We start from the raw sequence: 23,766 nt of genomic DNA, 5'->3' as shown, positions 1-23,766 counted from the left end.
TAACTCATTTTTTGGTTTGCATCTGGTAAACAAAAATTTAGAAATTCAAGTGTTGTGACATCTGCTGTCCTACTGCAGCTGACAAGATTTGCTAAAATGGGAAAGGTTTTTGTGTGTGTGTGTGAACTGCCTTTTTCAAGCTGTGGGAATAATTTAGGTTTTCAATGAATGTTTTTTGATGAAAGATACATAAATAATAGAACTAATTTCAAAATTCTGAAACCTTATTTTAAGTTTTACTTTGTAGTTTCAGATAGTAATGTCTTTACAGGCAGTGATGTATTTCCTTCAAAGATTTTAATGAACATAACATGTCAAAAATAAACTGATTAATGTGGATGAATAATAATAAAACCACAGTTTACTCAGGCCTATAACCTCTTCCACTGAATAATGTAATCTTGAGAAAATAATTAGATAAAGCTGATTTTTTTCAAGATGAAATTTAAGAAAATTTGGATATTTAAGAACTGAAAATAAAACACCAATTTAGTCCTTCAGAATTATGTTTGAGAATGCTGAAAATTGGCCTCCCTTCAATTAAAAAAAAAATTTTTTTATAAGTATGTTAGAAGAGACCTCTAGTGTTTATAGTAGCTTACTGCAGTTTCATTTTTTTTAAAGTCTACCTCTGGGAAGATGGAATAAATGTGTTTTCTTTACTCCTTCCACCAAGTAGAACTAAAAACCCTGACATTCTATATAAAACCAACAGATGATTGGTTCTTCTCAGGACCAGATTGGTTTGAGACCTCAGGACCAGAGGTGATGTGCTCGTGGTGTTTTCTCTTTGCCTCACATATCCCAGACTTGGAGCTAAAGAAGCCAGCAACCCAGAATTGCCAGTGAATCCAGACCAAACAAAACAAGCCTGCTCTGTAGCCAAAGAACCAAGAAATGGGCAACTAGCAAGACAGAAAACTGTTAGACAGTAACTGCACTGCTGCAGGGAAACACTGCAGAAAAAATCGGAGCCCCGCCTTACCCATGCCAGCAAAGGCTGAGGTGGGAAGCCTAGTTTCCACTGTTCTCAGGCTGTAATGGCAGTGGCACCAACCTGCCCTTAAAACCCCCACTGGTCTAGCGCCAGAGAAAACTGAGCAGGAGCTGGGACCTTCCTCCTTCCCAGGCAGCGTCAGCGGGGACCACGTAGATTTCCGCACCTACTTGGCAGTATGAACAGCAATGAGATGCCCTGTCCCTCCTTGCTGGGGTGCTTTCAGAGGAGGCTGGCTGGAGAGTTGGGCCTTTTATCTCCACCCAGTAGTAATGAGGCCATGAGGTCAGTGGAGGCCATGAGGGGAGCAGTAACAAGTCCCCTTGACCCCTCTCACAGGGAGGTAGCAGTGGAGGCTGAGTGTAGGACAGGGACTCCAACACTAATGAGGAGCCCCTCCCCTCAGGTGTCAATGAAGATCAAGTGGGAACCTGAAATTCCACCCCATCTCCAGAAGGAGGCAGTGCAACCTCCACTTCTGTTTGCCCTTCTACAAGAAATTACCTAGACCAGAAATTTAAAGAAAATCCAAATCCTATTATATAATGTCTAGGTTTTAATAGAAAATCACTCATACCGAGAACCAGGAAGATCTCAAACTGAATGAAAAAAAGTCAATGAATAGATGCCAACATTAAGATGATAAAAATGTTTGAATTATCTGATAGACGTTTTAGAGGATTCATCATAAAAATGCTTCAATAAGCATTACAAATGTGCTTGAAACAAACAAATGTAGAATGTATCACCAAGGAAACAGAAGACAAAAAGAGAAATGAAACCTTTAGAACTGAAAAATACAGTAACCAAAATAAAAAACTCAGTGAATGCGCTCAACAGCAGAATAGAGGGGATAGAGGAAAGAATCAGTGAACTTGAAGACAGGGCAAGAGAAATTACCCAATCTGAAAAAGAGAGAAAAATAGATTGAAAAAGGGTAAAGAGACCTTCAGGGACCTCTGGGACTATAACAAAATATTTAACATTCTTGTCATCTGAGTCCTTAGAAGAAGCAGGCAAAGAGGACAGAACTGAAAAAGCACCTAAAGAAATAATAGCTGAAAAGTGAAAGGGAAATGGTATCCTAACTATGTAAGAAAAACCGTCTGAATAACAGATTTATCATGGGAAACCATGGAAGCCATAAGGAAGTGACTCAACATTTTTGAAGTGATGAAAGAATAGAACTGTCAACACAAAATCTATACTCAGCTAGATACCCGTCACAAATTAAGAGGAAAGAAGGCATTCTCAGACGAAGAAAAACTAATAAGATTTCTCACCAATAGACCTATCCTAAAAGAACAGCTAAAAGAAGTTCTCAAAACAGAAAAGAAATGATGAAAGAAGGAAATTTGCAACATCTGAAAGGAAGAAAGAACAATGGAAAGAGTAAATACGATGTAAATGTAAAACATTGTTTTTTCTTATTTGGGGTTTTTCCCAAATTATGTTTGAGAGTTGAAGCAAAAGTCATAATACTGCTAGATGTGGTTCTGAATGCATACAGAAAAAGATTTAAGCCATTTATAAATGGGGGAGAGTAAAATGACATAAAGATAAGGTTTCTATACTTCTCTCAAATTGGTAAAATAATGATACCAGGAGATGGTTACAAGTTATGAATATATAATGTAATACCTAGCAATCACTAAAAAACTACATAAAAAGATACATTCAAAAACACTGGATGAACCAAAATGGAATACCAGAATATGTTCAGGTAACACACAGGCAGGAAGGAAAAAGAAAACCGAGAAATGAAAAACAGATCAAACAAAAAACAAATGGCAGATTTAAAGTCTACCATACCAATAATTACTTTAAATGCAAATTGCTTAAATGCACAAATTAAAAAATAAAGATTGGCAGAGTGCATTAAAAACCTGATCCACCTATCTGCTGTTCACAAAAAACTCACTTCAAACATAACAATATAGACGGGTTGAACGAAAAAGATGGGAAAATTTACATCATGCTATGCAAACACCAATCAAAAGAAAGCAAGATTAACTATATTAATATTAGATAAGTAGGCTTCAGAGAAAATAAAATTGCCAGAGACAGAGAAGGATATTATATAACGATAAAAGAATCAATCCACCAAGAAGACACAGCAATCATGAACAGGTGTCTACCACACAACAGACCCTCAAAGTACATGAAGAAAAAACTGATAGAACTGAAAGGAAAAAGCAGCAAATGCACAATTACAGGTGGAGACTTCAACACCCCTCCTTCAACAACTGATAGAACAATTAGGCTGAAATTCAGCAAGGATGTAAAAGAACTGAACACCCTCAACCAAAAGGATGTAATCAACATTTATAGAGCAGTCCACCCAACAGCAGTGAATACAAATTATTTCCAAGTACCCATGGAACATATACCAAAACAGACCATATCTTTAGTCATAAAGCAAACTTTACCATATTATCAGACAAAATTAAAAATCACATGATCATATCAATTAATGCAGAAAAAGCATTTGACAAAATTCAACACCCTTTCATGATAAAAACTCTCAGAAATATAGAAATAGGAACACCCTCACCTTGGTAAAAAAAAGCAGGAAATGCGTATGTTTTCAAAACTGGATCAAACCTTAGATAAGAAAACTATGATTTCAAAACGTGGACTGACCTACCCACAATTGGTGATAGAATGGAACCTATACAAGACTCTTACGTTAACCATTTCTCAATGAAATTAAGAACACTAATTCATCATATTATCTGTTACTTTCTATTGGAGATAAGAGATAAGTGTGAGGCTGTTACCTGGGGTGGAAGGCTTGGAGCAGAGGGAAAAAGCGAAGTCCAAATTTGGAGCAGAAAACTAGCAAAGAGACTACAGATGCTTCCAAGAGCAATGAAAGCATTAAAGTCCACAAACATGGCCACTTTCAGAACCAGCAAGTTGGAGTTAACCAAATGCATCTGATGCTGTGGTAACATTGAATGAGGCTCTAAACCTGGTAATGTCAAGCAGTCTAAGGAGGCAACCTGGGCCAACAGGACCATGACCAGATGACCATGGAGCCTGAGTCTTGACCCAACACAGCTCTGGGGTCAAGACTGGAATTCCAGACTGGAATGTAAGCACCAAATCCCATGTTCCCAGAGCCTGGAACTGCAACAGCTTCAGATTTGGGAAGAGTAGACCACTGGCCAGCTATGTGTCTGTCAGATGGTAAATTCAATCAAAAATTTACCCTGGGTATTTATGGACACAATCTGTGCCCATTAGCCTTTCTCTAGGAGAGGCAACCTTTCGCTGGCAAGAGGCTCTTAGCGTTACAATGATTTTCTAGTCTAAGTAAATACTTTTTTGTGAACCCAGAAATGCACAACATTATGCGTATTAGAGCCTATAGAAATCTTTCTACACTGTGAATATACTAAAAGTAGACAATATCCTAATGTCCAAAAGCAGTGTCTATAGCCTCCACGAGAGTGGACATGAACGGTAATAACCGAGGTTCACCGAGCCTTTCCTATGTGCTAGGCACTTGGGTAAGCAGGTCACATTTAGGGACAAGTTGATCTGTCACAAGCCTGTAAGACAGATAATATTATTCTCACCACTTATCAGATGAAGACGCTGAGGCACAGAAAAGAAGGCATCTTGCTGAAGTTGCAGATAGACTGCTTAGAACTAGAATGTGAACCCAGCCGGGCTAGCTCCAGACTCTGTGCTCTGACTCCTTGCTCTGTGGATGATTAAACAGTAAATGTTTGCATTGCTACGTCCAAAAAGGTTGCACAAATGGCTTTCCTTGAAATTGCCTTGGCACACATGATTTTTGGTCAATGGGGAAGACTCTTTACTTCAGAGTCGGTTTGGAAGTTATCTTTCTCTTCACAAAAAGCAGATCGCTGTAAAACCCCTTCTAATCCTGTCTTGTTTGATGTCTCACAGGCTCGAACAAGAAACAACAGCAGAAAGTGCTGCAACGCCAGTGTCGAAAGTTGTAGAAACATGACGGACAAGCCTCAGTGCTGTGTAATATTCCTTGTTCCCTTCTCCCATTTACCTCTCTCTGGCTCCAGAAAATTTTGTTTTTCTCTGCAAAGGATCTACTATTCCTTGCCCTTTGGGGATTGTTTTAACTCGGCTGCTGAGTTTCCTAGTCTTTAGTCTCTTTCAGTATTATTCAATATATGAAAGAAAATATTGGATTCCCTTTAAAAAGTATCTTGCTTCCTGGTTGAATTGCAACTCTGAGCAGAAACCTGCTACAACAAGGGCCCCCTTGTTTTACTAGGGTTTCCCATAGTGTGACAGAGAAGGACCACTCCCAGTGGCAGACAGGTCATTGCAGGGATTTTACACAATGTTTTGAAGGGAAAAAAATTAACATACACACACTACTATATATAAAATAGATAACTAACAAGAACCTACTGCATAGCACAAGGAACTCTACTCAATATTCTGTAATAACCTATATGGGAAAAGAATCTGAAAAAGAATGGATATGTGTATATGTATAACTGAATCACTTTGCTGTACACTTGAAACCAACACAACATTGTAAATCTACTATACTCCAATATAAAATAAAATTTTTTTAAATTATTTAGATAGAGAATAAATACCTCATATTTAAAATTACAAGTTGATGCAACTGTAAGCTAAAAAATGCAGACTTCTTTTAAAATTAGAAAGAAACAGAAGAACCCCAAAACAAGAAAGAGAAAATATTCAGTCAGAAAAGAGTAAAATACTTTTAACTGTCACAGGTTGACCAGCTCCTGAGAAGAGCTGGAATATCGAAATCTCAGAGTTCATTATTTCTTGTTCATCCTATGTGCTTGAGTTAATTACAATTATATATAATTCTCATTTTGTAATACAGGTTTAGTTATTTTTGTTAACTTTTCAGTTGTTTATACGATACGCTCATTACAAAACTCCTTTTGTTATTCTCATAGTTATTCCCACTGGGCAAGTTAGATCCCCACTAAAAACTGCAATAAAATTCTGTCACTCAAAACAGGAAAATGAGGGAAGCAGCACTTCTCCAGGCTGGCTCCATAATTCAGCAGACACTTGATGTAACTGATTATATACTACATGTTATGATCATTTAACAAAGAAATGGTTAGAAACCAAGACTATAATTTTATAATAGAAATAACAAATATCAACATGAAAAATGTGTCGACTGTGATTTTGCAGATTCCTTTATCCATGTAATAATTTTTTCCTATTTCTCTAGGTCATCTTTTCTGAATAAGAGAAAAATTTAAATCAAACTAAGAAGATATATCTGCTCTTGGATGAAAAGAGAATACCTTATCTAGAAATAGTTTTTTGACTTCAAGAGTCTAAGGATTAGTTTGTGAAGATCAACTGTAAAGGCCTTTAAAGGCTATGGGATAGAAAGCTTTATTGGTGCCTTTTTACTTCATTTAGTAAGGTGAGTTTTGAAAATCAAGAGACTTTGGTTCAATTACTCTTACCATTCTGTCTTATTGGAAATGAGAGTATTGTGCTCCAAACATCATGTTTTCATTGTTGTTATTTAATCTTTTGGACAACTGAATTGCTTATTTTCTTTTAAATATCCCCAGGGTTTACAGATCTGACTATGGGCTCAGATTTTTGTGATGTGGTTTTGCAATCCTAGAGTATTTGGTCATTTTAGTAAAAAAATAGTCCTTTCATGATTCAGCCCTAGGCATGGGAAAAGATCATTTCTCTCACTCCAGTGTTATCTGAGACTCCACAAACAACGGATTGACACTGTAGCTCAAAGACAGAGGTAAGGATCTGGATTTAGGAAGCAATGGTTAGGGTTATATTATTTGCAAATATTTTGTCCCATTCCATAGGTTGTCTTTTCATTTTCTAGATGGTTCTCTTTATGTGCAAAAGCTTTTAAGTTTAAATAAGTCCCATTTGCTTATTTTTGCCTTTTTTTTCTTTTGCATTATGAGACAGATCCAAAAAAAAAAAAACATTGCTGCAATTTATGTCAAAGAGTATTCTGCCTATGTTCTCTTCTAGGAGTTTTATGGTTTCAGGTCTTACATTTAAGTCTTTAATCCATTTTGAGTTTATTTCTGTATATTGTGTGAGGGAATGTTCTTATTTCATTGTCTTACACGTGGCTGTCCACTTATTGAAGAGCCTCTCTTTTCTGCATTGCATATTCTTGCTTCCTTTGTCATAGATTAATTGACCATAGGTGCATGAGTTTTTTTCTGGGCTCTCTATTCTGTTCCATTGATCTAGGTATTTGTGATTGTGTCAGTACCGTGTTGTTTTGATTACTGCAGCTTTGCAGTATAGTCTGAAGACTGGACACTTTATACCTCCAGCTTTGTTCTTTTTTTTCCAAGATTGCTTTGGTGATTTGGGGTCTTCTGTGGTTCATACGAATTTTAGGATTATCTGTTCAAGTTCTGTGAAAAATGTCCTGGGTATTATCATAGGCATCACATTAAATCTGTTGATTGCTTTGGGTAGTATGGTCATTTTAACAATATTAATTCTTCCAGTCCAAGAGCATGGGATATCATTACATTTCTTTGTATAATCTTTGATTTCCTTCAACAATATTTTATAGTTTTCATAATATAGGTCTTTCACCTCCTCGGTTATATTTATTCCTAGATATCTTATTCTTTTTGATGTGATTTTAAATGGGGTTGTTTTTTATTTTCTCTTTCTGATAGTTCATTATTAGTGTATAGAAATGCAACAGATTTCTGTATATTGCTCTTGGATCCTACAACTTTGCAGAGTTCATTTATTAGTTCTAATAATTTTGGGGTGGAGAGTTTAGGGTTTTCTACATAAAATATCATTTAATCTGCCTAAGGGATTAATAACCAAAATATATAAACATCTCACACAGCTCAATATAAAAAAAAAAGCCAGCCCAATCGAAAATGTGCAGAAGACCTGAATAGACATTTTTCCAAAGAAAACATACAGATGGCTGACAGGCACATGAAAAGATGCTCAACATCACTAATTACTAGAGAAACGCAAATTAAAACAGCAGTGAGGTATCGCCTCACACCTGTCAGAATGGCTATTATCAAAACATCTACAAATAACAATTTTTGGAGAGGATGTAGAGAAAAGGGGACAATTGTACTCTGTTGGTGGTAATGTAATTTTGTGCAGCCACTATGGAGTACCATATGGAGGTTCCTAAGAAAACTAAAAATAGAACCACCATATGCTCCATCATTTCCACTCCTTGGTATTTATCTGGAAAAAAATGAAAACACTAATTTGAAAAGATACATGCACCCCAGTGTTCACAGCAGCACTATTTACAATACCCAAGATATGGAAGCAACCCACATGCCCATCAACAGGTGAATGGATAAAGAAGATGTGTTTATATATATATATATATATATATATATATACACACACACACACACACACACACAGTGGAATATTACTCAGCTATTAAAAAAAGGAAGGAATTTTGCCATTTGCAGCAATCTGGATGGACCTAGAGAATATTATGTTTAGTTAAATAAGACAGAAAATGACAAATGCTATATGATATCACTTATATGTGTATTTTGAAAAATAATACAAATAAGTATATATGCAAAACAGAAACATACTCACAAATATAGAAAACAAACTAGTGTTTACTGAAGGGGAGAAAAAAGGGGAGGGGGCAAATTAGGAGTATGGGGTTGAGAGACATAAACTTCTGTGTAAACAATAGATAAGCAACAAGGATATATTGAATATCACAGGGAATATTAGTCATTTTCTTGTAATATCTTTTTTTGGAGTGTAATCTGTAAAAATACTGAATCATTATGCTGTATACCTGAAACTAACATAGTAAAATCAACTAGACTTCATAAAAAATATAAAATCACACTGTTGTACACCTGAAACCTAAAAAAAAAAAAAAAAGAAGCAGCAGCAATGGTTATTTTGCCTTCAGAGACTGTCTAGATATATCATTAGATGTTCTGCGTAGAGGGTGACACTTGGGTCCAACACGGGTGTAGTGGGCATGTTAATTTTGTTTGGCCATTATCCATGTCTCCTATTCGTTGTACCTTTATTTGGGTGAGGGAATCCATCCCCCTCTATTATGTGACCTGGACCATATATATGCTCACCCTAGGCTTTAAGGAGAGCACATGACTCAGCCTGGCCAATCAGAGCACCACGACCCACTAGTGATGAACTGGGTCAGGGATGTGCTTGTGACCTCAGCCGGGTCCAGGAGCATTCTCTCTGGAACTTTTGCTGGAACTTTTAGTAACAAGGTAGTGTGTTCTTCTGTAACAGAGCAGGACCCTATGGGACCTTCCTGGGACAGACCCCTCCCCCATATCCTCTGTTGTAGTTTTTCTCTGAAATACCCAGATAATAGTATCTCATGCATATTTCCTGAGTTTTTCAGATGCTAAAACCACCACCAAATGGAAGAAATTAACTACTTATGATCGTGAGCCCGTAGTCTCCAGACCTACTGGTGCCTAAGGATTGACAGTGTGAACCCCTGTGACCCTGCCCTATTACCTCACCATCAACCAATCAGAGAATTGTGTACAAGCTGATCACATACCCTGGGGTGCCCTCCCTCACCTGGCCTTTAAAAATGCTTTGCTGAAACCCTTCAGCAAGTTTGGGGTTTTATTCGAGCGTGAGCCACCCATTCTTCTAGTATGGTCCGGCAATAAAACTTTTCCTGCTCCAAACTCTGACGTTTCGGTTTGTTTGTCCTCACCGTGCATCGGGCACGCAAGCCTGTGTTTGGTAACACTTCTGCTAGGATGGCCAAGCTGGTAGATTGCAGCCTGGAACTTCTGGTAGCCACTTTTTTGCAAACACGGAGAAGCATTAGCCTTTGCCTGAGAAAAAGCCAGCCCAGAAGAAAGCAAATCAAACAGACGGTGCAAGTAAGACATTCCTGAAAATGTAATTGAGTCCTTGCTTCCCTCTGGGCCTGAGCCCATCCGTACCCCTGCGCTGTCAGTTTTGTGAGCCAATACTTATTATTAGGATTTTAACTTAAGCCAGTGTAAACTGAGTTACACTGGCCACCGAAAGAGTTCTGATTAACACAACTAGTTTTCTGTGAACGGGAAGAATTTGCCATGACAAGGAGTGAATTGTTGTTAGGAGATCTTGGGGTCCTAGAGGAGAGTGACTGAGGAAAATCAGAGTAAAGGACAGGATTTCAGGTTAGCTATTAAAATAGTGCAGGCTGCCCGCCAAATAGCGAAAACTAGGTTTTATCAATTGACCCATGCTGTAATGTGTGAAACAAGACATTGTTTAAAAAAAATAGTGCAGGCTGGTCCACCTTGTTCAAAAGGAACGAAAGCCGTATGTCTGAGGCTGAATAATAGCCTCCCAATGTTATCTGCTTTTTAATCCTCAGGACCTGGATCTGGAAATGGGGAAATATACTGGATTGTCTGGGTGAGCTGTAAATGTAATCACAAGGGCACTTATCAGAGGGATGTAAGACGTCAAAGGAGGGTTAAGGTGATGAGAGGACAGACACCGAGTTCGGAGTGCTGTGACTCTGAAGCAGGGGATGCCAAGGCAGCCTCTGGAAAAGGCAAGGGACAAATTCTCCCCTGGACCCTCCAGAAGGAGCCAACCTTTCACTGTAAGACGAATTTCAGACTTTTGATCTCCAGAATCACAATAGAATAAACTTGTGCTGTTTAAGCCACTACATTTGTAGTCATTTGTTAATAGCAGGACTAGGAAACTAATACCCATGTTGAATTAAATGGATCTTTTTGAGATGGACCAAATATTGAAAAATATTTTGCCACTTGAACTACCAGCAGCTATTTGGGGAAAACGATCTCCAAGTATACCTGGACCTTATTCTCTGAGCTAATTAAAACAACATTTCTAATTAGGGGTAAAGATGGGGATTTCCCAGCGGTTGGATGACTTAAAAGGATCCTCAGGTTCAGATTATATATGGTGTTCATGATTTTATCATCGAATTACCCAAGAGAAGCACGTCAGGAGGCCTCAGGATGGTGGGATGATTCTCCAGCCGACTTGAAATGTGGAGAGACGAGAAGTTAAAATTCCTCTCAGGAGACAGTGTGTCAGTCAGGAAACTATTTCCTGTCTGTTGAAATATCTTTTTATAGCTGGGAAAATCCACTTGTGAGCCATGGAGAAAGGTTTCGGTTATTTATTGACTTCGGCTTTTGGAAGTTCATGTTCTTGGACGTGAGCAGATGTTGGCTCTGGGGAGAACAAGCTTGAGAACAGTTATAGGACAGATGTAGGTCTGCAGCGCGCTGGCGTCACCCATCGCTGCTCATTGCTGCCCGTGAGCGGGAGAGCGATGAGGGCCTAACCTTCCCGGAAAGAGGCAAAGCGTGCTTCACCTCAGCTGTAACTTAGATGCCATGTCCTACCTTGGTGAAGTGCCATTTTGTTTAAAAGAACACGTCGTGAGCATAGACAGCTGGAGACTCAGAAGAGACACACCCTGAACACGCAGGCCGGTCAGCGCCTTCACGCCGGCTCTTCGCTGCTATAAGCGCTTCTGGAGAGACAAAGCCTGGCTGAGTTGATCCTTAGATTGGTCTCAGCACAATAACTCTTGGGCAAATCTAGGGACAAGAGTCTCTCCTTAAACCCTCCTACACTGTGGGTGGCAATGTAAACTGGTGCAGCCGCTATGGAGAACAGTATGGAGTTTCCTTAGAAAACTAAAAATAGACCTACCATATGACCCAGCAATCCCACTCCTGGGCTTATATCCAGAAAACATGAAAACTCTAATTTGAAAAGATACATGCACCCCAATGTTCATTGCAGCACTATTTACAATAGCCCGGACATGAAAGCAACCTAAATGTCCATCGACAGATGAATGGATAAAGAAGATGTGGTACATGTATACAATGGAATATTACTCAGTCATAAAAAGAATGAAATAATGCCATCTACAGCAACATGGATGGACCTAGAGATTGTCATACTGAGTGAAGTAAGTCAGACAGAGAAAGACAAATGTGATATTACGTGTATGTGGAATCTAAAAAAAAGATACAAATAAACCTATTTAGAAAATAGAAATAGACTCACAGACATAGAAAACAAACTTATGGTGACCAAAGGAGAGGGGGAATAGAGGGATAAACAAGGAGTTTGGGATTAACAGATACACACGACTATATATAAAATAGATAACCAACAAGGACCTACTGTATAGCACAGGGAACTCTACTCAAGACTGTGTAATGACCTATATGGGAAAAGAATCTAATATGTATATGTTTAACTGATTCACTTTGCTGAAACTAACACAACATTGTAAATAAACTATAGTCCATTAAAAATTAAAGGAAAAAAATAGATAATGATGCCTCCAAGCCAAAGGGAGTCTGCGGACTGAGCTATTTCACGTCCATGGGCTTGTACTCCCTTGAATGGAAGATGGAGACACACTGGGTGACTCAGCCGCGGTCTGGGTGCGCAAGGGGCCGTCCTGCCAGCTCCGGTGCTGAGTAGGGGGTGTGGAGATGGGAATGATGCTCAGCACAGACTCTAACAGCCTGTCTCTGCCTGAGACGGGGCTGTCTGACTTCCCGGCATAATGGGATTCCGTTTGCAGTCAAACTAACTTGAATTACCTTAGCAAATGTCAACGGTTTCCCTCTGAACTGTGTCAAATGCTCTTCTAAAATTAGACTAACACGTGAAACCCTTACACAGGCTTGGTTTTTTTTTTTTTTTTTGTGGGTTTTTTTTTTTTTTTTTTTTTTTTTTTTTTCCTTTAACAAAATCTAGATCCTGTTTCAGGCAGGGATGCCACTGGATGAGGCCGCCGTTTTTCATCACAGGGAAATTTCCCCCGAGGATTTTGATGCCTTTCCCAGCACGCGGGGACCTGTGGAGGGGGAATGTGTGCCCTGGGGGTGTTTCCTGTGAGCGCGGCTGTGCCCCTAACTCACCCTCTCGCCCTCTCCCCTCCAGAAGCGGCTGCGGACCCCGGTAGCGCCTATCTCTTTGAGAACAGCTGCTGCGTACTACCACACTTGTAAATGCTGAGAAATGGCTCGGAATGAAGTGAGGACTTTGGAGATGTCACCATTACTGTTTGGAGCCTTGGGTGTGGGCTGGCGAGGCAGGTAAGTCACCGCTTAGAAGGTGGCTTCGTGGGAAAGGGCTGCAGGGCCTGGGGAGATGCCCCGCTCCTTTGAGGCAACGTGGATGGGGAGGGATTTAGCTCAGGGGCCGTAAGTCATCCGTGCACATCCCTCCGCCGGGCAGGCAAGGGAGACCCCGACGGGAGCCGGCCGCCCGACGTGTGTGCAGAAGGTGGGTGTTCAGGTCCCAGTGGGCCCCAGGGCAGGCAGAGCACGTGGGGACCGCTCAGCACCGAGGCGACCGTCACTGTGATCTGGGCTATGGGGCGGGGTCCGCCAGACCACAGAGCCGGCCTTTCTAGGGTGTCCGGGAACACGGGGTCCGGTGAGCAGGGGGGCCTTCGTGTCCCCCCCACCCCCTTTCCCACTCCACCCTCTCTTCCTTCTGTCCTCGCCTTCTCCCCACGCCCCGCTGCCTGCTCTGCTGGGTTTGCTCCCTCTTTGGCTATGCTGTCCATACGCTTGAGTTAAGGGGACATCGATTTCACTGTTCTCTGTATTTTTCTCTAGTAAAACCCTGCGCCGTTCAAGGTAACGCATCCTGCCCGTCCCCCGCGCTCTCCCCCAGCCCCATTTCCTCTGTTTCCGCTCTTCACAGCTGGCGGCACGGGGAGGATGGGAGTGTGGAGGGGCTCTGACCCCCTCCTGGCCTGAGCTATAAGGATCCAGGGGTTCTGATAACATGCCCCAACCCTTGTCTTCACTGCAAGTCACCTAAGAGATCGCCCCCCAAAGGAGGGGCACAGGAGACCCCAGGACAGATCCCTCCGGACTTCTGCCCTGCTTGCTTCCGTCACCGCCAAGGCCAGAAGCCCCAGTCCCCCAGGTCATCCTTTCTACTCCGACTCTTATTCCCATAAAGTTCAGGACATTCTCATCTGGCTCAGCACGCCCCTTCCTGCCCCCCTGAAACAGGAGGCAAGGGGGCTGGGCACGACCTTGAAAAGAATGACATAGCCATAGGACATAACGAAACTGGTTAGAACCGACTAGGTCCAAGATGGCGGAAGATCTAACTTCCAGTGGACCTTGAGCCTCATTATACGCTCATTGTGACACATCAGCTAAATGACACACCCACCGGCGCTGTGACAGTTCTGAGCCTGACCATAAAGGTCAAAAAGTGGGCGATGGCCCCGTTCCTGGAAATCCCCACCCCTTCCCCAAAATAGCCAATCCTCCTACTTATTAGCCTATGAGATTACCCAGCCCATAAAAACTAGCCACGCCATATTTCAAGGCCTCTCCCCTTCCGAGATGGCCCATACTCTGTCTGTAGAGTGTGTTTCTCTCTAAATAAATCCACTTCTTAACCTATCACTTTGTCTCTCACTGAATTCGCCCTGCGACGCGACGTCAAGAACCTCAAATTCGGGCTTCCCTGGTGGCGCAGTGGTTGAGAGTCCGCCTGCCGATGCAGTGGACACGGGTTCGTGCCCCGGTCCGGGAGGATCCCACATGCCGCGGAGCGGCTGGGCCCGTGAGCCATGGCCGCTGAGCCTGCGTGTCCAGAGCCTGTGCTCTGCAACGGGAGAGGCCACAACAGTGAGAGGCCCGTGTACTGAAAAAAAAAAAAAGAATATGCTGTCAGAGGGAGAGGGGGCAGACAGGTGAGGACCGCTGTCCTGGGTTTTTTCATCCAGCTCCACCTTCCCGAGGGGAGGAGGGACTTTGTCCTTATTTAGACTTGATCAGAGGTGTCATGGCGTCGGTGCGTGATGGGAACTAATTATCTGCAAGGTTAATGTCACTGTAATGGGAACATAAAGGGTAACAGGTTACATTCGGGCGCTGGAGATTCTCGCCTTTCCCCAGCTTTCTTTGCGTGTCTCCGGGACACTTATCATCCCAAAATGTGTGGTTTCCTGTCAGTCTGGAGGCTCCTGCTTTCCTTTGTCTTCCCGAGGACCCCCGCTGTTTACAAGCTGAGTGGTTTCCTGCCGTCTGGCCCCTGCCCCCCTTTCTCTGCTCACATCTAGCTCCCTGCCTGCTGTAACACATAGAAATGTGGATGTCCAGAGAGCTGGGCTCTGAGAGACTACCAGCCACCTGCCAACATCCATTATCCATTTCTCCATATTCATACAGGTATGATACACTCACTGCTGGCCTGTTAGATCACATTTCCCGGCCTTCCTTGAAGTTCACAATGACTGTTAACATGTAACTGTTCTAGCCAAAGGAACGTGAGCGATTTTTGGTCAGGGCCTCTCCTACATTCCGCTTCTCCTTCCCATTTGCTGGAATCTAGTCTGAAGGTAGATTCATCTTTGATTGTGCAGGGGTTGACAATGGTGTAAGGGATGATGGAGCAGTGAGACTGAAAAAAACCGAACTATTCTCCCCAAACTGGCTGCTCATAGAGCTATTACATGAGGACAAAATCAACTTAGTTACTCTTTAAGCCAAGGGACTCTTGGAATCTTTGTTACAGCAGCTTTGCCCTCACCCTAGCAAAATACAATCTGTGAAATAAAATTCGTATTTAATGGCATGACAAGAAACATGTAAACATAAAAAATCCTTCTCTGCCCTTTGGCCCCCTCTCTCCCCACACTGTGCATTGTGTGTCTGCCCTATGCTTGGACCAGACCTCCCCCATCAGCAGGAATACCTGCTCAAGTATGAACAGCAACATTCTCCCAGCATCAACAAGACAACTCCTTAAAGATAAGATTCCTTCTTGATCTTCTAAGGAGCCACATGACCCACCACCATGACGCTTAGATCTGGATCATGTAAACGGTCAGTAAATACGTCATTTGATGTGCAGTCCTCTGTGTCAAAAGACTTACATAACTGTGCCTTGGCTTCAAACAGGTGGAACAGTTCTCCGAGCTTTCTGAGATGCTCTTCCTGGGTTGTAATCCTCAGATTTGGCTTGAATAAAATTCTCCATTTCTTTCTTAGATCGACTGATTCATTTTTCATTGACGAGACCTTTATTACATTTCCCCTGAAGGGTAGCAGAATAGGCCACCCCAAAGCGCACCACTTTGACGTTAGGATTCTTTTGCGTTGAAGGCAATTCGGAAGCAGATATAAGAAAAACTCTCTGCCTTCCCCTTATTTGCCTAATAGTGGGACATCAATTTGTAAAGGTGCCCTCCTGCCCCACTAGGAAGGACAGAGGTTTTAATCATCAGAGACAATTCTAGACCCTCATCAGCTCAGAGATGGCATCAGAGGAATCTACATAACAAACTTGGCTGAAACAAGCCCTTATCTTTCCTTAGTTTCCACATGTACTTACCTTCCACAACTTGCCATCCTAGACCCTCAGAGTCCTTTTTTTTTTTTGAGGTACTCAGGCCTCTCACCGCTGTGGCCTCTCCCGTTGCGGAGCACAGGCTCCGGACGCGCAGGCTCAGCGGCCATGGCTCACGGGCCCAGCCACTCCGCGGCATGTGCGATCTTCCCGGACCAGGGCACGAACCCACGTCCCCTGCATCGGCAGGCGGACTCCCAACCACTGCGCCACCAGGGAAGCCCCAGTCCTTTGTCTCATCACTTCTCTAAACGTTTACTGTTCTTTTGTTAAGATGCTAGATAAGCCCAGATTCTATCCATCCACTGCCGAGTTTTCCCACGTGTATGTGCGATACACATGTTAATAAACTTCTGTTTGTTTCTTTCTTGTTAATCTGTTTTTTGTCCATTTAATTTATAAAGCCCCAGCTGGGGGACCTCTGAGGGTAGACAGAAAAATATTTTTTTCCTTTTCTACACCCCAATGTGCTCATACAAGGAACTTGTGTTTATTAGCATTTTGCTAAAGAAAATACGCGAAGGATAACAAGAGTTTAACGTTATAGTGAAGGATTAGCATAGCTTAGAGCTTTAAACAGAGCGTTAGATTTGTACTTTTTAATGCCCCTTTCTTAGGACTCTCACGGGGACTTCTCATTGGCACCCTTTACTTAGTCCCCGCCTCCTAATTTCCAGGTCCAGCGCCTCAGCACTCATATTCAATGCTTCATCATCGTGTCTGACCCTCCTAACTACACTTTCCTTCCTGAATTGTCCGCTCCTCCGCTCGTCTTATTTTGCCCTCATGACAAAACTACATGGCAATCTCCTTGCTGGCCTTTCGCCCCAGCCCTTTAATGAAAATATCTCTCAAGGGTGAGTTCTTGACTCTCTTTTCATTCTGCACTGTCCCTAGGGAATCGTGGACATTTCCCTTCCTCAGAGGACAGTTCCGTGGGGATTTTCCCCAAACCTACTTCTTCGGCTCTGACTTCTCTCTTGGGCCCCATCTCGCATTTTGGACTGCCTAGTATCTCTGACATATAGGTGTTTTACCAGATCAAACACACGTATTTATACATTTGACAGATAATGTTTTAGACATCTATTAAATACTGTGCTGGGCATTAGAAGTACAGTGACAAGTAAAATGGATAAGATTTCTGCCTATTGAAGCTTGTAAAGTCTATTGAGTAAGGAAGAACTGGATGGTGTGGATTTAGAGAATGTTCTGGGCAGAAGCTATAAATAAACCTGAATACAGGCCCTGTGGTAGAAGGGACGGAAATGTCGAGGAGCTTAAACATCAGGGTGGTTCCAGCAGAAGGGAGAAAGTAAAGCAAGGTTCCAGAAGCATAGGACAGACCATACAGGGCTTGCAAACCACGTCAAGAGTTTGCTTTTTATATTGAGAGGTACTGAAAGCTGTTTTATACAGACTTGATCATATTTTCATTGAAAAGATCCCTCTGGCTCTGGGGAATGGAGCAGTGGTAGATTAAAAAATAAAGGCTACAAGGGGTATTTAGTAGGTAAGATAGGATTTGGTGAGAAACTGAATATAGTGGGGGGAGGGGAGAAAGGAAGATATTATGGATAATTGCTAGGTTTCTGGGCTTGGATAATTGAACAGATGGTGGTACATTCACGTAGACAAGAGATGTGGGAAGAGGACAAGGTTTGAAGGCAAATATAGGTGTTAAATAGGCAGTTGATCTAAGGGTTTATATCTTACAGTAGAGATGTGGGCTGGAGATGTGAATTTATGATTTTTTTTTTTTTTGCGGTACGCGGGCCTCTCACTGTTGTGGCCTCTCCCGTTGCGGAGCACAGGCTCCGGACGCGCAGGCTCAGCGGCCATGGCTCACGGGCCCAGCCGCTCCGTGGCATGTGGGATCTTCCCGGACCGGGGCACGAACCCGCGTCCCCCGCATCGGCAGGCGGACTCTCAACCACTGCGCCACCAGGGAAGCCCTGAATTTATGATTTTTATATGGTAATTAGACCGAGGATGTGGATGGGATTTCCCAGGAAGAGTATATAGTGAGAGGGAGAGCGGCCAAGAGAGGAACTCCAAAATTTAATGGCTCCATAGAGGAGACTGAGCCAGGAAATACGGCTGAGAAGGGGTGGTCAGGGCAGTTGGAGGAAAATCAGGAGTGGAAAACAATGTTTTAAAAAACAGGGTACGGCTTCCCTGGTGGTGCAATGGTTAGGAATCCGCCTGCCAATGCAGGGGACACGGGTTCGAGCCCTGGTCCGGGAAGATCCGTGGAGAAACTAAGCCCATGCACCACAACTACTGAGCCTGCACTCTAGAGCCCGCGAGCCACAACTACTGAGCCCACGTGCCACAACTACTGAGCCCACGTGCCACAACTACTGAATCCCGCATGCCTAGAGCACGTGCTCTGCAATAAGAGAAGCCACCGTAATGAGAAGCCCACGCACTGCAACGAAGAGTAGCCCCCGCTCGCCGCAACTGGAGAAAGCCCGCGTGCAGCAACGAAGACCCAACGCAGCCAAAAATAAATTAATTAATTAAAAAAAAAGAAACAGGGTATTATGGACTGAATGTGTCCCCCCAAAATTCATATATTAAAATCCTAACACCCAACGTGATGGGCCTAGGAGGTGGAGGCTTTGGGAGGTGATGAGGTCATGAAGGTGGAGCCCTCGTGAATAAGATTACTGTCCTTAAAAGAGAGACTCCAGAGAGCTCTCTTGGCCTCTTAGATGGCCATCTCCAAACCAGGAGATGCCTTCACCAGACGCCGGTTCTGTAGGTGTCTTCATCTTGGACTTCCAGCCTCCAGAACTGTGAGAAATAGATGTCTGTGGTTTAATCCACCCCATCTGCGGTACTTCGTTGTAACAGCCTCAACGGACTAAGACGGAACGCTCAGCACTGTTGCAGCAGCGCAAGGTGTCATGTAGGAGGCCCAGAACATCCACTGCAGTTTGCAGAGCAGAGGTCTCTTGTGACATTAGTGAGAATCCTTCCAAAGAATAAGTTAGGGGGCTTCCCTGGCGGCGCAGTGGTTGAGAGTCCGCCTGCCGATGCGGGGGACGTGGGTTCGTGCCCCGGTCCGGGAAGATCCCACATGCCGCAGAGCGGCTGGGCCCGTGAGCCGTGGCCACTGAGCCTGCGCGTCCGGAGCCTGTGCTCCGGGAGAGGCCGCAGCGGTGAGAGGCCCGCGTACCGCAAGAAAAAAAACAATAACAAAGAATAAGTTAGGGAGATTGGGATTGACATGTGCACACTGCTGTATTTTAAAGTAGGTAACCAACAAGGACCTTCTCTGCTCAATATTCTATAACAACCTAATTGGGAAAAGAATGTGAAAAAGAATAGACACATGTATGTGTATAACTGAATCACTCTGCTGTACACCTGAAACTAACACAACTTTGTTAACTATAATCCGATATAAAATAAAAAGTTTTTTTAAAAAAGCGATAATGGGGTGAGAGCCAGATTAGAGATGTCGGGGAAGTGAGTGAGAAGATAGAAGGGAGATGGTTCTGGGAAGGAAGAGACAGGGCAGAGGCTGGAGTGTAGGGTCTGGGAAGGTGTGCGCATTAGTTTTTATGAGAACTAGTTGGACGTGTTTAATAGGAAGGGGAAGGATTCAATTGGGAGGGAAAGATTGAATTCAAGATAAAGTAAGTCTGAATCTCCGTCCTCCACTCTTCCCCCGTAGGCCGCTCAGATTACCTTAGAGAAGAGCTTTCCAGCTCGAACAGAAGGATAGCTAGAGCTGTCAGTAATGTGGTATGTTTGGTAGAAGTAGACAGAGGGTTCTAGTCTGATGTTTTTACTTTTATGGAAAGTAGGAAATAAGGTTATTTCCCGAGAGTGAGAAAAGTAGTTCTGTGACTGTGTGTGTGTGTCTGTGTCTGTGTGTGTCGGGTGACGTTAGTAGGAGGATTCAATGGACTAGAGAAATATAGGGAGGTTTCCAGTTTTCTGTCACTGGTAACAAACCACCTCAAAATGCAGTGGATTAATAATTTAGTCATGGACTCCATGACTCAGGAATCGGTACAGAGCACATGGGGATACTTTGCCTCTACCCCATGATGTCTGGGGCCTCAATCAGAAAGATGTGAAGGTTCGGGGTAACCTGATGGCTCGGGCTGTTACCATATGGAAGAGTCTTCATTCACATGTCTGGCGGTTGATCCTGCCTCTTTGCTGTGACCTCAGCTAGGTCTGTAAACTGGACATAGACGTGCGCCCATCCCGCGGGTCTGGTCTTCCTCACAGTATAGTGGCTGAGTTCTAAGATTCCTCACAGTATAGTGGCTGAGTTCTAAGAGTGAGTGCCTGAAGAGACTGGAAGAGGAAGCGGCCAGTTTCTAAAGCCTGGCCTCTCCACCTGGATGGGAGCCTTAGTTCCTGCCGAAGAACTCAAAGATATTGTTCTGTGTGTGCCTTGAGGATTCGGAACCAGGACCCTGCCCCCAGGCTGCACCATTGTTTCTTCACTGCCCCTCCCTTGTCTCCGCATCCCCTCCCTTCCCTGATTAGCAACTCTTTGAACCTGCCCTTTGGAACTCAGGGAAGGTCATGGAGGCTGAATGAAGCCTATTTCCTGCAAACAAGAAATGGGGGACACGGAAAGGATATGTACCAAGGAGCCCCACAAGGTCCTGCTTGGTTTCACAAGGACTGACAAATGGGCGGTATGGAATTGGACATTTTATCAGTTGCAATCCTGGCTAATCACTAAACAATTGGATACTGGTCTCAATGCAGTGGTTAAAAATAGTTGATTCACCAGGGTTATAGCTAAGGACCCTGCTAAGTCTGTGTGTTACATGTGGGAAGCAGTTATTTTCTCCTCCATCCCTGTGTTACACAGCTCACAGTTGTAGCCACCGTCCTCCCCCTCCCCCCGCTTAAGTCTTTGTCTGCAGCTCCTTTATAATGCCAGGCACTTGTGCTAAAAATAGCCGTTCCATTTTCTCGTGATTCCACCCAGGTTCATCTGCCTGCTTTCCTTGCGTCCCGGGAGGCTGTATCCACAGTAAAGACTTTTTAGCAAGCCTTTGTATTTCTTCCCCTCCAACTACAGACGACCCACCCCGCCCTTCCTCCGCGGGGCTGCGGGGCAGCTTTCCTAAATAGCGCCTTAGAGTGGGTGCCCAGCAGCACTGGCGCCCTGACAGGGACTCTTGGAGGGAGTGGATACCAGAGGAAACATTCAAGAGGAAAAAGGTCCCTGCCTAGGGAAGCAGTCTCTTTGAATCTTTATAAAAGGTTGAGAGACCTTGCTAGAGAGATCAGGGGTGACACCACGTGAAAGGGAAGCCCAAACAATGGGAGGTCACCAGACAAAGAAACAGGAGGAGGCTTGTAAGGAATTCGTCGCCCTGATTCTAAGATGTACTTTTTTTTTTTTTTTTCCATATTTCAGTGTTGCACATGTTGAGACATAGCTTACAATGGCTGGGTACGTTTCACATCATGGTGGTGTTTCTTCTCTCCCCTGCTAGCCTTCTAGCTCCACTCCACCCCAGAAACAAAGGCATTTATTAAAGTGCAGGCGTGCCTCTTGCAATGGATGCTGAACAGATTTGATGAAACAATATATTCACCGAGGTAAATTCAGCACGGTCCAGGGTTTACCTGCATCCTTGTGAACTAAGAATCTTAATTTGCAAGCACACGAAAGGACATTTTCTAAGAAAAAATCTATTTACTTGGCTTACAAGGATGGAAGTATAAATTTAGACTGTCCATTGAACAGACGTAAGGGACACACTGGGAGGGGTGGAGGAATGTTCAGGTCAGACCAACAATTTCCCTCCTACAGTCGGCCTCGGATGCAGGAGCCTCGTTTTCATCAGGGAGCTGAGTGGGTCTCACAGGACAGAGAGCCTTGCCAACAGGAGTATAACACCCCTGGGCCTCTGTGACTTTCCTCTCTGGACCTCCTGTGCGGGCACCTCCACTAGCCCTTTCTGACGACTCTGGTTTTTTCTCTATATTTTTTCTTGGGAATCCAGGCACGTAGTATTAAAAAGCAAAAAACAAAAAACACTTTTATTTTAAAAGAAGAGTTTTTAAATCTCTGGGTAGAATTATTCTACCCTTAGGTGTTAATCCTTTGAAAGCACACACCCTTTGTTTTTTTTTTTTCTTTTGAAAACACACTCTCTTAAACAGGACTATATGATCTGTATCCATATATGATCTATATGTATATATCTACGTCTATATCCATACAGGAAAATAGTTTGCTTTAGCTACACTCAGAAATACAGCCTTGAGAGATTGTTTCTTTACAGTATCCATTATATTACATCATTGATTCTCAACCTGGGCTTCAAATGCCCTGTGCACCATACCCCCGACCCCTTTTCTCAGGTGGAGAGTGATTTTTGTACATTATATGACACGGACCATGTAGTATTACTCTTTTATGCCCGGTTTCTTGTTGGGAGCCAAGAAGTTTTCGCCATTAGAAGACGGCCGACATCCTGCTTCTCTTCCTGCTTAATGAGATAAAAGCCCGCGCCTAAAAACGAAAGCCCGCGCTTCCAACGAAAGCCCGCGCACGCAGCACCAATGATAATTTGCCAAGTACTTCCCTTATTCTGGATCCCGCCCCCCTTTCTCTGTACTGTATAAATACAGCTACTGCAGCAATAAAAATTTGAGGCTTGATCAGGATTTTGTCTTGCCTCCATTCTTTCGCGTCTCCTGCCCCTTCTTCTCTTTTCAACCCCTACAGGTTCCTCCTCGGACTCACAAGGATTTGTCCTGCTGGTCGGGACTCCCGGGGACGCCCGGGGCCGAGCACAGTTTCTTTCACTCAACGTAATGTTTGTATGAACATCAGTGTCGTGGCATGTAGTTGTAGGTTGTCAGATGGCGTGAGTGTATAGGGCTTCATTGTACGAATACACCAGTTTATTTATCCCCTCAACTGTTGATGGGCATTTGGGTAGTTTCCAGTTTTCAGCTACTTTGAATGCTGTTATGAACATTCTAGCACGTGCCTTTTGGAGATCATATGTACACATTTCTGTTAGGTTTATACCTAGGAGTGAAGCATAAACCGTGCACCTCAGATTGGCACTTGAACCCACAGGGCCAGGACTCGAATCTGGCCCAAACACACAGTCTTCCAACTGAGATCACACACCTGGTTTCAGGACTTAATGAAGCTCAGGTTCTCGATGTCTCATCTCAGAAAGAATTCAGTGAGAGACAAAGTGATAGGTAAGAAGTGGATTTATTTAGAGAGAAACACACGCCACAGGCAGACTGGGGGCCCTCTCAGAAGGGGAGAAAGGCTCCAGGGTATGTATGGGGTTGTCGGTTTTTATGGGGGTGGGTAATATCATAAGCTAATAAGTGGGAGGTGT

The 23,766-nt window shown here is 43.3% G+C and overlaps 1 protein-coding gene across 1 annotated transcript in view; it reads left to right on the top strand.

The window, feature by feature from the left end:
- Positions 1-13,775, top strand: part of RAPGEF2 (Rap guanine nucleotide exchange factor 2) — a 273,439-nt gene extending 259,664 nt beyond the window's left edge. The window contains exons 30-33 of the mRNA XM_024736074.1: positions 4,919-5,002; positions 12,965-13,028; positions 13,262-13,462; positions 13,648-13,775. Coding sequence (XP_024591842.1) covers positions 4,919-5,002; positions 12,965-13,028; positions 13,262-13,462; positions 13,648-13,775 — 477 coding nt within the window. The remainder of the gene's footprint in view (positions 1-4,918; positions 5,003-12,964; positions 13,029-13,261; positions 13,463-13,647) is intronic.
- Positions 13,776-23,766: the final 9,991 nt, after the last annotated feature.

This window comes from Neophocaena asiaeorientalis, unplaced genomic scaffold (genome assembly GCF_003031525.2).
Source record: "Neophocaena asiaeorientalis asiaeorientalis breed wild unplaced genomic scaffold, Neophocaena_asiaeorientalis_V1.1 scaffold7, whole genome shotgun sequence".
Taxonomy (NCBI): domain Eukaryota; kingdom Metazoa; phylum Chordata; class Mammalia; order Artiodactyla; family Phocoenidae; genus Neophocaena; species Neophocaena asiaeorientalis.
This window is presented reverse-complemented; position numbering and strand designations above follow the sequence as displayed.